The 16,293-nt window shown below is 45.2% G+C and overlaps 1 protein-coding gene, 1 long non-coding RNA gene and 1 other non-coding gene across 8 annotated transcripts in view; 1 reads left to right on the top strand and 2 right to left on the bottom strand.

Annotated features, from left to right (window-relative positions):
- Positions 1–4,980: 4,980 nt before the first annotated feature.
- LOC112652497 (uncharacterized) lies at positions 4,981–12,077 on the bottom strand. 5 transcript variants are annotated; one of them, XR_003131506.3, is made up of 3 exons: positions 11,820–12,077; positions 7,110–7,199; positions 4,981–5,908 (listed from the first exon to the last, which is right to left on the bottom strand). It is a non-coding gene; the product is annotated as an uncharacterized LOC112652497 (long non-coding RNA). The 5 variants fall into 5 exon arrangements; XR_004808699.2 differs by having other exon boundaries at positions 7,110–7,202; XR_003131504.3 differs by lacking the exon at positions 11,820–12,077 and adding an exon at positions 10,758–10,904 and having other exon boundaries at positions 7,110–7,202.
- Positions 10,972–16,293, top strand: part of GMPS (guanine monophosphate synthase) — a 76,444-nt gene continuing 71,122 nt past the window's right edge. Inside the window, exon 1 of one of the 2 annotated variants that reach the window (XM_025436035.3) lies at positions 10,972–11,124. In XM_025436035.3, coding sequence (XP_025291820.1) covers positions 10,999–11,124 — 126 coding nt within the window. In that variant the 5' untranslated portion in view covers positions 10,972–10,998. Of the gene's footprint in view, positions 11,125–12,371; positions 12,880–16,293 lie in introns of those variants that run through there. The other variant, XM_025436036.3, reaches the window with a different exon arrangement.
- Positions 15,324–15,428, bottom strand: LOC112652623 (U6 spliceosomal RNA). Its single transcript, XR_003131613.1, has one exon. It is a non-coding gene; the product is annotated as a U6 spliceosomal RNA (small nuclear RNA).

Genomic DNA, 16,293 nt, shown 5'->3' on the forward strand with positions numbered 1-16,293 from the left:
TTTTCTGCTTAGAACATCCTACCTGGTTTTCCAACATTGCCGTGTTTTACTTCTAATTTTTTTCTTCTGCTATTTTGTGGGATTTTCAGAAGATCGGGAAAATATCAAAATATTTAAAGTAGCATATTGTTTTTTTGTTTAAAGATTTTATTTATTTATTCATGAGAGACACAGAGAGAATGAGAGAGAGGGAGGCAGAGACATAGGCAGAGGGAGAAGCAGGCTCCATGCAGGGAGCCCGACGTGGGACTCGATCCCAGGTCCCCAGGATCACGCCCTGGGCTGAAGGCTGCAGTAAACCACTGAGCCACCCAGGCTGCCTCCTTATTATACTTATTTACTATATGTAGTGAATAATTTTTGAATTCTATGACACCCTTTCATGATTGGGGTCTTGATGTTAATTTTAATAATGTTTTAGAGATTCACAGATTTGTTATTTTTCTGTAAAAATTTCCCCATATCTTGTCATGTTTTAATATACATGGTCTTCAAAATAAGGACATAGTACACAATGCTTCAGGGAATCATTTCATGACCATGTATATTGGGTACTCACAATGTGCTAGTGACGGGGCTATATTCTGAAAATAACTATTTTGTATGGTGCTTTATCATTTAAAAAGTGCTTTCATATATATTATTTAATTCTGTATAAGTTAGGGGCACCTGGGTGGCTCAGCGGTTAAGCACCTGCCTTCAGCTCAGGGCGTGATCCTGGAGTCCTGGGATCGAGGCCCACATGGGCCTCTCTGCATGGAGCCTGCTTCTCCCTCTGCCTGTGTCTCTGCCTCTCTCTCCCTCTGTGTGTCTCTCATGAATAAGTAAATAAAATATAATAATTCTATGTAAGTTAAACACAACCATTCTTTTTTTTTATTTTATTTATTTTATTTATTTTATTTTATTTTTTTTACAACCATTCTTTATATGTGTGTATATCTATATAGCAGCCAGTTAAAGGGCAGCGAGAAATATGAGAATGAATGATAGGAAAATAGACAAAATATGAGTTGGCTAAGAGATGGAGAAAATTGGAGAAAGAGGTAACAAACGTTCAAGGGGGAGGTTTGGAAGTGGAGAAAGCAAGAACATTCAGTGAGATTGGATTACCATCTCAGGGTTTTGTCCCACCCTGAAATTCCCTGAGGTACCCTGACAACAAACCTTCACATTTTTTGCCATCTTTTGAAATGCTAATTAAGTGGTTACCTACCTTTTTTTGCAAGTTGTTTCAGAGAAAGAATTTTACTTCAGGCAACTAATACCACCAATAGGGAAAGAAATCTTAGATAAAATGGGAACAGGTCTGGAACCACAAACTTTGTGAAGTTTTCCTTTTAGGAAAAGCATCTATTCTCGTAACAGGCCCTAAGTGCTTGCTTTTTCTAGTCACCTTAGGTTTGTGGTATCTTGGTTGAACTGAAACTCTGAATGCAAAGGCGATTACTAGGAAGAGGTGGAAATTAAAACCTCAAACTATTGGTTACAAATGAAGCCCTGTGTCTGTATTATTATGAGACCTGTTTTGCCAAAATACTAAATTCATGGAAGTTATGTGAAGATAAGTGATTTTAACCTGGGAAAACAGCTTAAAGTCCTAAGTTTAAAAATTGCGTGGAAAGAGTTCTCTCATTACTTGTCCAAACCAGAAAGCATCTGCATTTCAAAACCTGGAGGACTTCATTTTCTTTACCCCACTGCAATCTCTTTTTTGAGTTACCATGTTTCATTCTTACATTTTTAATTTTTATTTTTTTTAAGGATTTTATTTATTTATCCATGAGAGACAGAGAGAGAGAGAGAGAGAGAGAGAGAGAGAGAGAGAGACAGGCAGAGGGAGAAGCAGGCTCCATGCAGGGAGCCCGACGTGGGACTCGATCCCGGGTCCCCAGGATCAGGCCCTGGGCTGAAGCCAGGCACTAAACCGCGGAGCCACCCAGGCTGCCCCATTTTTTAATTTTATTTTTATTTATTTTTATTTTTCCCATTTTTTATTTCTAATACACAAACACTTCAACAGCAATATTATTCACCATGGCCAAAAGGGGGCGGCCCCCCAGATGTCCATGGACAGATGAATGTGTAAGTAAAATGTGCTATATACCCACATGTACACACAACAGAATATTGTTCAGCCTTCAAAAGGAAGGAAATTCTGTCTCTGGTTACAACATGGATGAAACTTGAAAACATGCTAAGTGAAAAAAAAACAGTTACAAAAGACAAATGCTGTAGAGTTTCACTTATACGAGATAAAGTTGTCACATTCATAGAAACAGAAAGTGGACTCGTGGCCACCGGGCCTGGGAGGAGGGGGCAATGGGGGATTGTTCGTTAGGTAGAGTGTCAGTGTTACAAGATGAAATAAGATCTGCTGCACACGGGGTGCCTGGGTGGCTCGGCGGTTGAGGGTCAGCCTTTGGCTCAGGGCCTAACCTGGGATCGAGTCCCGCATAGGGCTCCCTTCGGGGAGCCTGCTTCTCTCCCTGCCTGTGTCTCTGCCTCTCTGTGTCTCTCAGGAATAAATAAAATCTTAAAAAAAAAAAAAAAGTCTGTTGCACACAGTGTGGATATACTGAAAAATGGCTAAGATGATAAATTTTCCATCACATGTTTTATCACAATTAAATATATTATATAAATACCCAGTGGATTTGTACTATGAATTTTGTAAAGGATAACCAATTTAAAAAATCCATCAAAATTATAGCCCTACAGACAGATGGAAGAAACAGTGGTAATAGGGTCATTATACTACTTTACTATTACCTGGTGATACTTGTGGCTTTAAAGATCATTTGGCAAAGTGTATTTTGTTGTTGGGTTTTTTTTTTTTTTTTTGGCAAAGTGTATTTTGAATACTTAATAAACATTAAAAAGGCTAGAGCCAGTTGGCCTGATTTGAATCTCAGTTCTCTGGTTTACTGGCTGTATAACCTTAATTTCTGTTTTCTCAATCATGAAAAGATGACAAAGGGATAATAATAGTACTCATATCACAGATCATTACATTAGGGGCGCCTGGGTGACTCCGTTGGCATCTGCCTTCGGCTCAGGTCGTGATCCCAGGGTCCTAGGATCCAGCCTGCATGGGGCTCCCTGCTCAGCCTGGGAGCCTACTTCTCCCTCTGGCCCTCCCCTTGCTCATGCTCTCTCTCTCTCTTGCTCTCTCTCAAATAAAGAACATCTTTTAAAAAAAAGACTGTTGTATTAAATGTGCTCATATATGTAAAAAATTTACAATAGTGCCTTGGCACATGATGTGCTCTACAGGATTTACCACTATTACTACCACCACTACAACCATTATTATCAATAAGGGATTTTTCTGGGATCCCTGGGTGGCGCAGCAGTTTGGCGCCTGCCTTTGGCCCAGGGCGCAATCCTAGAGACCCGGGATCGGATCCCACGTCGGGCTCCCGGTGCATGGAGCCTGCTTCTCCCTCTGCCTGTGTCTCTGCCTCATCCTCTTTCTCTCTCTGTGAGTATCACAAATAAATAAAAATTAAAAAAAATTTTTTTAAGGGGTTTTTCTATCACCAGTTTTAGAAACTTTTCAAAGGCAAACACTAAAAGTTGTACCCCTTCTTTCTCCTAGATGTGGAAATGGATGAATGTGGGGATGGATGGAACTCGATGAGTCAGTTCTTCCTAGCAGGATGTCAATTTAACTTCTCCTCTAAGAAGAGGCTAAAAAAATAAAAATAAATAAATAAATAAATAAGAAGAGGCTAAAATTTTGGACACCTGGGTGGCTCAGTGGTTGAGTATCTGCCTTTGGCTCAGGGTGTGATCCCAGGGTCCTGGGATTGAGTCTCCTATTGGGATCCCTGCAGGGAGCCTGCTTCTTCCCCTATCTCTTTGTGTCTCTCATGAATAGATAAATAAAAAAAAATTTTTTTTTAAAAAGGGGGGACTAAAATTTGAAAGCATAATTGGGACAGAAGGCATAAAGGGATAATAAATAAAAATATAATAATGACAATATTCAATGATCTGCTTTAATAAAACATGATTTTAAAAAATACGAATGTATCATATGTGGGTGGTTATTTTTATCATATTATTATTCCTTTATGAAAGGATTAACTGCAAGATTTTAAAAAGATTTTTATGTATTTGAGAGAGAGAGTGCACAAGCAGGGGTGGGTGAGGGACGGGGGTGGGGGGGGGAAGCTGACTCCCTGCTGAGCAGGGAAGCCACCCTAGGGCTTGACTTATAGTACTGTTGCCATAACAGTACAAGCTCCCATATGCCCTTCACTTACAGATGGCCTTCAAGTTTTGCCAATTATCCCATAATATCCTTTATAGCATGAGGAATTCAATCCAAGAGCATGGATTTTCTCAGCGGTCATGTCTACTCTCCTTCAATCTAGAAGAGTTCCTAAGCCCTTCGTGACCTTCATTTTCTGAGATTACTCTGCGAATTGTGTTTTTCGAGCATTGTACCACACTTCCAGTTCCACATGCCCTTCTAGAATTGTCTCAATCTAGACCAACCTGTGCCTCAGTCCATGAACAGAATATAAAGTAGACCTGTGTAACTTAGGAGGCTAGGTTACAAAGGCCATACAACCTTCTCTCTGGCTCCCTTTCACATACAAACACATACACGCCCTGGGAGTCCTGAGCTGACAAATAGAAAATGAAGAGACCATAGAGAAGTAGAGGTATCAGATATGCAGCCATTCCAACCCTCAACTGTACGAATCTTCCAGATCAGGGGTCATGAGTGCAGGAGCCTTCTCATGATTCTATCTCCCAGCCTTTGAGCCACTCTAGCTGAGACGTAGTGAGCCAGGCTCTGGGCTGCACCAGCTGACAGCTTAGGACTGAGAAGGCCTGTCCCTGTTGAACCTTATCCAAATAGTAGCAAAATAAGCACTGTTGTTTTAAGCCACTAGGTTTTTTAGAGTGTTTGTTACAAACCAATAGATAACTGGAAAAATTGTAAGCCCATTATTATTTTTTAAATTTTTATTTATTTATGATAGTCACACAGAAAGAGAGGCAGAGACACAAGCAGGCTCCATGCACTGGGAGCCCGACATGAGACTCGATCCCAGATCTCCAGGATCGTGCCCTGGGCCAAAGGCAGGCGCCAAACCGCTGCACCACCCAGGGATCCCTGTAGACCTATTATTTTGTGGAATGTTCCTCCATTTGTGCTCCCTTGAGGTTCATTCACAGTTGGGTTATATATTTCAGGCAAGATCACTTAAGTAATTTTGTGCTTGGCTCACTGCATCCATCAGATAACATAGGATGCCAATTTGCTCCACTACTGTTGATGTTAACTTCAATCACCTGAGTAAGGATGTGCTTCCAGGTTTCTTCACAATAAAGTTACTCTTTCTTCATGTATAATTATTTTGTAGAGAGATAATTTGAGACAATGTAAATAACACCTGTTATCCAACCATTTTCCATCCATAAGTCTTGCTATCCATTTATGTTTCTTGCCTGAATTCATTATTTCTATGAGAGCTGCAAAGTGATGATTTTATAATTTAACTGTTCCTTTGACTTTTATTAGTTGGCATTATAAGGAAGGGTTTTCTATTTAGTCATTTATTTATATCATCATAGGCTGATGGCCCCTAATTTAATCAATTGATGTAATTTGTTTGCCGTCATTTTTATTTTGATATATTGTCCCAGATTCAGCTGGTAAAGGTCCTTTTAAAACTTCTGTGTCCTTCTGACATGTCTCCATTATTCTCTGAATACTTCCTTACTTCCTGGCCCCAAAAGGTGTTCCTGGTTATCCCGTCCCTCCTTTGCTCCTGAAATCAGCCTTTTCTCCAAGAAGACTTGTTCCTCTTGTTGAAGAATAGTATTTAGAAAGTTGGTGGCTTGTTTTGCTCATTGCTACTGGGATCATAGTGCTTCCAGGGTTTTTCTGTGGACAGAGACAAGTAAATACATTGAGGGTGGTGAGTACTAATGAAAAGGAAAGGAATGTGGGAGCACAAAAAAGGAAGAGATATCTAACCCAAGGCTTCAGAGTTTTGGGGAGGGGAACAGAAATATTCTAGGCAGAAGATATTTTTGTGCAGAAAGTCTGAGTCGAGAGAACATGTCATGTTTAAGGAACTAAAGTAGTTTAATATGGCTAGAGTAGAGTGAGGGAGCAGTGGTAAGAGAGCAGGATACAACATAAAGAGGGGCTTGCCAAATCTTGAGACAAAGACCCAATGAGAAATGCTAGAAATTTTAAGTTTGTCCTGAGAGCAATGGAGAATTATTAAGATTCCAAGCAAGGGATATAGGATCAAAAAATATTTTAGAACAGCTGCCTTCAATTAAAAAAATTCACATACCTTCCTAAAAGGATTTTGAAATACTATGTACTTCCACATTTTCAGTCAGCATCTAATAATTTTTATAAGTTTAAAAGTTAATTTTTTAAATAGGAGGTTTAAAATAGTTTACATTTTTAAAAAGATTTTATTTATTCACGAGAGACACAGAGAGAGGCAGAGACACAGGCAGAGGGAGGAGCAGGCTCCATGCAGGGAGCCCGATGTGGGACTTGATCCCGGGTCTCCAGGATCACACCCTGGACTAAAGATGGCACTAAACCACTGAGCCACCCTGGCTGCCCAAGATTTTACATTTTGAAAGATAAAATGGCCTTGGATTATACCTGAAATAAGTATTTTATGATATGATACTCACCAAATCTTTTTTTTTTTTTTTTTAAAGATTTTATTTATTTATTCATGATAGTCACAGAGAGAGAGAGAGAGAGAGAGAGAGAGAGAGAGGCAGAGACACAGGCAGAGGGAGAAGCGGGCTCCATGCAGGGAGCCCGATGTGGGATTCGATCCCGGGTCTCCAGGATCGCGCCCTGGGCCAAAGGCAGGCGCCAAACCGCTGCGCCACCCAGGGATCCCCGATACTCACCAAATCTTAAAAGTCATGTAAAATTTCCATCTATGGATTTTTATCAAATGTCATCTAAAAATTCTGTTGGTCTCAGGAACCACGAGATTACATTTATAAGAACTAACATCACTAGTCTATGTTGCCTAAGTTGTTCTGAATTCAGGGCAATTTTCACCCTTAACAAAACTATATGAGACAGGCAAAGGACTTACAGGCTTAAGATGCTTCAACTACTTGTTAGAAAAGGTTTCCAGATTTCTGCTTTTGCCAAAGATGGAGTAACAGGAACTGGATTTATCCTCCTGCTGAAACAACAACAAAAAGTCAGACAAAATATAGGAAAAAATGGTTTTGAACTATTAGATATCAAACATTAAAGGACAGTGACTTCTGGGAAACAAGAAACAAAAGAGACTAGCCCTTTGATTGCCTTGGCTTCCTGCCTTTAGAATCTCTAAATTATAGATATAAACTTAACTGTATTAATAATCACATTAAATGTAAATGGTCTAAATACTCCAAATAAAAGAAATTGGCAGATTAGACAAAAAGCAAAACCCAATTATTTACTGCCTATAAAAAAAAAAACACTTTAAACATAAATATAGAAACAGATTAAAGAACTGCAGAAGATATACCATACCAACAACCAGTCAGGAAAGCAGGCATGCTATTTTATTTTTATTATTTCTTTTTTTTTTTCAAAGATTTTATTTATTTATTCATGAGAGACACAGAGGCAGAGACACAGGCAGAGGGAGGAGCGGGCTCTCTACAGGGAGCTGGATGCAGGACTCTATCCCGGGACTCCGGGATCACGCCGATCCGTGGGCCAAAGGCAGACGTTCAATCATTGAGCCCCCACAGGGGTCCCTTATTATTATTCTTTTTAAAGTAACTTCTGGGCCAATGTAACACATGAACTCCTGACCCTAGGTAAAGAATCACATGCTCTACCAACTGAGCCAGCAGGCACTCCAAGCATGCTATTTTAATATTGGACAAATGTCAGAGTAAAAAGAATTACCAGGGATACAGAATGTTATTTCATATTGATAAAGTGATCAATACAATTATTATTTTTTTTAGGATTTTTAAATTTATTTATTCATAGAGACACACACACACACACACAGAGAGGCAGAGACCGAAGCAGGCTCCATGAAGGGAGCCCGATGTGGGACTCGACCCAGGGTCTCCAGGATCACATCCTAGGCTGCAGGCAGCACTAAACCGCTGCACCACCAGGGCTGCCAGATCAATAACAATTCTAAACATTAATGACCTAGTAACAGAGTTTCAAAATACATGAAGCAAAAACTGATAGAACTATAAGAAGTTGATAAACTCACAATTCTAGTTAGAGATTTTAGAACCCCTTTCTCAATAACTGATAGAATAAATGAACAGAAAATCTTCAAGAATATGTGTCTTGATCAATATTATCAACCAACTGGACCTATTTACCATTCCACATAATAGCAGAATACATATCCTTTTCAAGTACACACAGAACATTTACCAATAGAGAGTATATTCTAAGCCATAAAGCAGACCCAGTACATTTAAAAGGATTCAAATCATACAAAATGTATTCTCTGATCACAATGGAATTAACTTAGAAACCAATAACAGAAAGAGCTCCAAAAAATCCTCAAATATTTGGAAATGGAATAATATGCTTTTAGAAAACCATGGGTCAAAGAAGAAATCAAAAAAAGAAACTGAACCCTGTTTAGAACCAAATGGAAATGAATATTTGATATATCTGAGTTTGTGGGATATCAGTAAAGCAGTTCTCAAGGGGAAATTTATAGAGCTAAATACCTATATTAGAAAAGAAGAAAGATCTCAAACTGATGATCTCAGATTCCGGTTTTAAAAAACTTGAAAAAGAGCAAACTAAACACAAAGTAAGAAGAAGAAAGGAAATAATAACGATTAAAGTGAAAATCAACGAAGTAGAAAGCAGAAAAACAATACGTAAAACTAAAAGCTGCTCTTTCAGAGGGTCAATAAAATTGGTAAACTTCTATCTAGCCAGACTGTTGAAGAAAAACAGAAAACAAAATCACCAACAGGAATGAGAAATTTGATATCATCATAGAGTCTAGACACTAAAAGAATAAAAAGAGAATATTATGAATAACACTTTGCCTATGAATTTGACAACTTAGACAAAACTGACAAATTCTTTGAAAGACACAAATTGCCAAAGCTCAGTCAAGGAAAAAATAGATAACCTGAAGAGCCCTATATCTTTTTTAAAATTTATTTTGGAGTTAAAAACCTTACTACAAAGAAAACTTTAGGCTCAGATGGCCTCATTGGTGAATTCTACGAGACATTTAAGAAAGAAATAAAACTGAGGCATCTGGGTGGCTCAGTCAGTTTGGCACCTGCCTTCAGCTCAGGTCATGATTCCTGGGTCCTGGGATAGAGCCCCATATTGGGCTCCCTGCACGGCAGGGAGGCTGCTTCTCCCTCTGCCTCTGCCTGCTGCTCCTCCTGCTTGTACTCTCTCAATCTGTGTCAAATAAATAAGTAAAGTCTTAAAAAAAAAAAGAATAAAAGCAATTCTATCATACCAACTCTTCTGGAAATAATTCTACACAAAATTTGTCTCTGAGGTCAGCATTACCCTGATACCAAATCTAGTTAAAGACACTACAAGAAAATGGCAAGCGAATATTCCTCATTAAGATAGATGCAGACATTTGAAGGCAAGATTTAGAAAATCAAGTTCAATACATAAAAAGGAAAATATATCGGGGTGCCTGGGTAGCTCAGTTGGTTGCGCATCTGACTCTCGGTTTTGGCTCAGGTCTTGATCTCTGGGCTGTGAGATGGAGCCCCGTGTTGGGCTACACACTCAGCAGGGAGTCGGTTTGAGTATTCTCTCCAAACCTGCATGCTCTCTCTTTCAAATAAATACATCTTAAAAAAAAAAAAAAAAAAAGGAAAATATATCATGATTAAGCTTATCCGGAGAATGTAGGGCTGGTTTGACATTTAAAAATCAACCAATCGGGGAGTCCTTGGTGACTCAGGGGAGGTCCCTAGGTGGCTTAGCGGTTCCTGCCTTAGGCCCAGGGCTGATCCTGGAGTCCCTAGATCGAATCCCGTGTCTGGCTCCCTGCATGGAGCCTGCTTCTCCGTCTGCCTGTGTCTCTGCCCTGCCCTCCCTTTCTCTCTCTCTCTCTCTCTCTCTCTCTCTCTCTCTCATGAATAAATAAATAAAATCTTAAAAAAAATAAAAATCAATGTAACTTGCAACATTAACAAACTGGAAAAAGCAAAGTCATATAATAATCAAAAGACAGAAAAAGCACTTGGCAACATTCATTCCTCATCAAAACAGGAAGGAATAGAGGGGAACTGTCTCAACTTGATAAAGGGAATCTATGAAAAACCCACATGGTATGTATGTATTATGTTTTCCCTCTAATATCATGGTTCTAGTGATATTGGACTCAGAAATTTGGGAAGTTTTGTTTTGGACTTCTTGAGTTTGGGATCCAACATGCCATCTAACATCTAACTGGGGATTTGCAGAGCAGTATGGATCTGGAGCTCAAAAGAGAGAGCTGTCATAGAGTCTATTGAAGGATATTTTAAAACTACTTAAGAAAAAAAACAACCTAGTTTTTATTTTTTAAGCAAGTCCTGCAAGGAAACATAGGTGAAGAGTAAGATGGGAAGAGGATAGGGAATGGAAATATTGAAGAAAAGCAATACTTAAGCCTCCACCTGGAGGATATAGAAAGAGGAACAAGAAAAGATGACTTAGTGTCAACTATCATCATCATCAAAAAAAAAAAAAAAAGACCAAGAACAATCTTATAGTAGTGAAAGGACACCTCTTTGATATGCTGTAAGAGAAATCCAGTTTCAAGAAAGAGGGAAGGGTCAACAGAGTCAAAAGTTGGAGAAGGGTTTTAGATATAAGGACGTTCTGGTTGTTGGGGATATGCTTAGCCATAAATACAGGTGACCACTAGAATATATTTAAAATAGGCATTATCTGGTATAGATGGGCTTTGGCCAATCCTTAACGCGGGCACATCTCATTCCATTCCTTTGCACTCTGGGTGGATAGTGATGCAAGCTGAGGCTCTCCTATTGGTTACTGCATTGTTCTCCCGATTGCTCATAGAGACCTACCAAGAGAGCACAGTATCCATGGCCTTAGAAACCTCAAGTATCCATTTCTCAGCTCAAAAAAGGGTAAGTGAAATACTTTCGTTGACCGGGAGGCCCGCTAGGATTTGGGGCCTTTGTTCCTGACAGTAAGAACTGTCTATCCTTTCCCCCATCAGGTACCTGCCACCTCCTGCTCCGAGAGGCCGACTGAGCCTCGATTACTTTATTAGCGAAAAGGTGAATAAGAACACAAGTCCTGCCTCACTACTTCCGCGAAATAGCTTAGAATAAAATGAATTTTTTTAAAAAGCCCGAGTCGTCTTACTCCGGCTCCTTGATACCTGGGGCCTGACACACAGCGTGGGCTCCGCAAAGGGCTGCATCGTAGTAATTGAATATTTGTTAAAAGGCTTCTTTAATCTGGAAGCCGTGCCAAGTGTCATTCATTCCCCCAACCCTCATTTAGGTTCCCAGGCGGCCAAATTTATTTATTGATTTATTTTATTTCATTTTATTTATTTTATTTTGTTTTTTATTATTAATTTTTTTTCCAGGCGGCCAAATTTGATCTCTCATCTTGGCGGTCGCCAAAGAGTAGCTGGGGGGACTGCAGCGCATCTAAATAAAAACGCTGGGTGCTGTGCAAGCAGAGCCTCGGCCCAGTGCCCCGGCCCAGCGCCCCACCAGACTGCGGCGCCCAGACCCCCTTCTCGTGCACATCCCGCCCCCGCCGTAGAACTTTTGCAGAGAGACGCGATCACTTCGACGTCACATCTCACTTCGACGTCCCTCGAGGTGTCACGATGAAACTCTCCGCAGCAGCCTTGGCCGACCCCACGCCCCTCCACCTGGGAGGAGGCCCCGCTCCCCGGAGGCTTCCCTCTCGGCTCGCTCAGCCTCTCCCCGGGGTCCAGAGCGGCGATCAGCCCCGCCCCCGCCTGCTCCCCGAGGCTCCGGCCGTCCTCAGAGGGGGAGCCCTTGCGGCGGAGGAGGGGCCGGCCGCCCGGTGCGGGGGCGGGACGGGAGCGGGGCTGTGAGTCGCGGGCTCCTCCCCTCGGGGGCGGGGCCTGGCCTGTGGGGGCGGGGCCAAGGCCGCGTGGGGGCGGGCCAGAGGCGGTGGGGGCGGGGCCTGGCCTGCGGGGACGCAGCCAGGGCCATGCGGGGGGCGGGCTCGGCCGGCGAAGGCGGGGCCGTGCCGTGAGGGGGCGTGGCCTTCCATGCGGGGGCGTGGCCTATCGTGCAGGGGGCGGGGCCGGGCGCCGCAGGCCCTTCCTCCCGCGGGCGGGCAGGCCCGAGCGACCGCAGCTTGTCTTCCAGGAGGCGGACCTCGGCGGCGGGAAGGGGCCCGGGGGGCGGGGCCTGCCGTGCGGGGGCGTGGCCTATCGCGCGGGGGGCGGGGCCGGGCGCCGCAGGCCTTTCCTCCCGCGGGCGGGCAGGCCCGAGCGGCCGCGGCTCGTCTTCCCGGAGGCGGACTGGGCGGCGGGAAGGGGCCCGGGGCGGGGCCGGGCGTGCAGGGCCCCTCCCCGGAGGCGGGCTCGCTTGGCGGCGGCGGCCCGCGGTGTCCGCGGTCTGGCTGCGGAGCCCGACGCGCTGTGGCTCCGCCCCGTGGCCGGCCGGGGCGGAAGCGGGAGGCGGGGGCGGGGGCGGCGTGCGCGCTGCTGGCCTCGTCTCCCGCGGCGCTGGGGCCCGCGCTCCGCGGCGGCTGCTGGATCCGGCTCCTCGCGGCGCCCGCCGCTCCCGCACAGGCCTCGCCCCCGCGCCCCGGCCCGCGGCGCCCGCGCCCCGGCCCCCCGGCCCCCCGGCCCGGCCCCGATGGCTCTGTGCAACGGAGACTCCAAGGTCAGTGTGTGGCGCCGAAGCCCCGCGCCCTCCCCCAGCCCGTCCGCGCGGCCCCGCGAGCCCCGGTCGGGGCCTGGGGCAGGTGCTTTGTTGATCGTCGCCGGCCGCTCGGGGTTGCTGCGGCCGCCGGCCCCGGCGTCGGGAGGGCGTCAGCTCCCCGCGGCCGCCTCGCCGGCCCTCGCCGGCCCGCGCCTCCCCCGCCCGGAGCCCGGGAGCGCGGAGCCCGGGAGCGCGGCCGGAGGGCGGCGGGCGGCGGGCGGCGGGCGGCGGGCGGCGGGCGGCGTGTGCGCCTGGGGCCCCCTCGGGAGGCTGGCGGCCTTTGTGGACGGCCCGCGCCCGCGCCCGCGCCCGCGGGGCAGCGCCCGCCCCGGTCTGCCCGCCTCCCGGTTTCCCGCCTGCCCTCGGCCAGGCCCTCCGCGTCCCCGGCCGCCGGCCTCGGGGTGCTCGGCGGCGAGGCCGCGTGACTGCACCCCCCGCCCCGGGGGCCGCGCGGGTCAGTTCCCGGGGGCCCGGCTCGCCCGCGCCGCCGCCCTCCCCCTCGGCCTCCCAGGCCGTGCATCCCCCCCTGCCCCCGTGCATTCCTCTCCTCCCCCCGTGCATCCCCTCGTGGATCCCCCTCCCGCCCTCCGTGCATCCCACCCCCGGCCCCCGTGCTTCCTCCCGGTGCATCTTCCCCGGCTCCCGTGGATCCCCCCAGCCCCTGTGCATTCCCCTCCTCCCCACGTGCATCCCCCTCCCCTCCGTGCAACCCCCTCCCCCCATGCAATCCCCCCGGTCCCCGTGCATCCCCCCCCCCCGGCCCCCGTGCATCCCCCCCTGGGCCCCGTGCATGCCCCGTCCCCGCGCCGCCGCCGAGGCCCGGGGAAGTGGGGGGCCCCGGGCTGCTGGGAAAGTCGCTCATTGCCGCGGGCGCTCCGGAGCGCCCCGCGTCCCCTCCCCGACCCCCCCCCCCGACCCTCTCCTGGAGTCTCTCAATGCTGCACCTTCGCTTTCACTTCCGTTTTTCAAATTTTCGTTGGCTCGGAGTTTCCAGACCGTCCCAGCGCGGAGGTGCGCGGGGTCGCCGGGACCCAGGAGCGGGCGCGGGCCTCCCGGGCGCTGTCCCGGGCCTGGTCTCGGGAGGGGCCGCCCTGAGTCGCGTCCAGGTGTGCGGAGTTGGAAAAGTCAGGTGGGAACCGGCGCCCTGAGGTCCTGGGGCCCTGGTTGAGGCGCGGCCCTTTCCCCGCTGGGCGGTCGGCGGGCGCCCCTCCTGCCCCCGCTTGTGGTGCCCCCTAAGCCTTCCCCAGCTGTCGGCTGGACAACTGAGAAAAGGCGGTAGCAGCGATCGGGCTCTTTTTAAACCGAGAAAACTGAAGTTTGGGCTTCGTGAAGCTCCCTTCTCAGGGCCATAAAGGGGGGTGAGGACACCCGAGCTTGCAGCTTCTGACCCCAGGAGCAGTGTCCACCTCCTTGTGCGGCTCTTTCCTGTACGCGAGCTCGCTTGCAAAAGCACTTTTCTCCCTTTTGAGACCTACAAACTTCTCTCCGTGCTGGTAGAGGAAATGACTGTACTCCTAGGAGGTCTCAAACCTAATTTACAGGCTTTGAAAAATATGAAGTGAGTGATTCGAGAAAGGGTATTTTCACCGAATTAACCGGCAGCAGAAAGTTCAAGGCTCAGTTTCCAAATTTATTTGTCTCAGGAGTATGGAGCATAAAGTTTTTTTTTTTTTCCTAGTTGATATTTTTGTCTGTTTTGTTTAACCTGCGTTGAGCCTTGATCAGTTTGATATATTTGAGCCTCAAGAGAATTGCTGATTAATTTTATTTCAAGGTCCTTGATGTTTTATAGCTACTCAAGCATGTGTATTTTTTTTTTTTTGAATAACAATTAGATGTGAACTGAATTGGAAGCACCTTCAGGAGGAGTCATCAGGGAAGTAACCTATTTCATCAAATCTATTATTATTTAATGTCCTTAATATTAAACCATGATATGTCATTGATCCTAAGAAACATTTCCGGTAAAGAGATGGGTAAACATGGGATAACGTGCATAATAAAGTAGGTGAAATGAGATACTTCTGAGAAGTCCATCTGGAAATCTGAGTAGGCATCTCTTTTCCATAGTTTACCACCGAACCACCCTTCCCTCTGGAGTGAAGTACACGCACTGTTCCCAAGCTCACTATGTGCATCAGTTGTGGCTCTGACACTTGTGTGTAAATCCTGGTTCATAAATTAAAGCGGAAGGAAAGAGCTGATTTTGATCCCTATTCTGGTACATTCAGTTTGTATCAGGATTTTCTAAAATGACATTTCTGCATGATAGAAATTAGGAAGAGACCTAATCTATAAAAGCATTTGGGCTAATTGATTAACTATCCAAAGCAGAGGTTATTGTTTGCTAAGTTAAGTTGATATAATGTTTTTAAGAAGTTAAGATCTTATTTATTTTATTTTTTTTAAATATGGAACGCTTCATGAATTTGCGCGTCATCCTTGCGCAGGGGCCATGCTAATCTTCTCTGTATCGTTCCAATTTTAGTATATGTGCTGCCGAAGTGAACTTGGTTAAGATCTTATTTAATGGTTTATTTAAAAACTTTTTTACAGCTACTTAATGTTGTTATAAATACCATATAGGTCAAATATTAGACACAGTAACTACTTTCTGTTTTATTAGAGCAGGATTATCAGAATAGTGTTCTTTGGGCTACTGGTCAACTCCCACTTTTTGGCCTTATCCAAGCCTCAGACTCTTGGTTGGAGAAGTAGGACTTGCTCCATCACCTTTACTGAGATGTTGACTAGGGTAAATCATACTTGGATTAGAGATGTTTTATAAGTTGATTACATGTGATATAGAATCTTTAATGACTTGTGTTAAACTTTTTTTTTTCTTGTATTAAACTTTTAAAGTTGGCATTTTTTACACTTAAGTTTTTGAATCCAATTGAAAGATTACGAGATTTTTTTTTAGCCTGGGATGCATAGAGTATTAAACAGCTGTACTTTTATGGTAACCCCATAGAATATATTTTTAAAGATCAAAGACGATTTTTTTTTGCTTCATATTAATATTAGTATATTCATCTAGGGGTTCACTCAGTGAAGCACCTGACTTTTGATTTCTGCTCAAGTCATTCAGAATTTCAGGGGTGTGAGCCCTGCATCAGGTTCTACCCTGGGCCTGGAACCTCCTTCAGATTCTCTCTCTCTGCATATTGCTACTGATTAAGTGGCTCTGGTGTCTCAGAAAGATAGTGCCTTAAGATGTGATATTAATATAAATCAGAGTTCATGAATACAAGAAAAAAAATCTCTCCTTCTTCCCTTCCCCTCTTTAAAAAAAAAAATCTTCATCTAGAATGTAAAAGCTGTTACAGACAAAAGGAATAGTTTTTATGGTTTCCTGTTCTTAAAAGATTTTGA

This window comes from Canis lupus, chromosome 23 (assembly GCF_003254725.2).
Source record: "Canis lupus dingo isolate Sandy chromosome 23, ASM325472v2, whole genome shotgun sequence".
In the NCBI taxonomy this organism is placed as follows: Eukaryota; Metazoa; Chordata; class Mammalia; order Carnivora; family Canidae; genus Canis; species Canis lupus.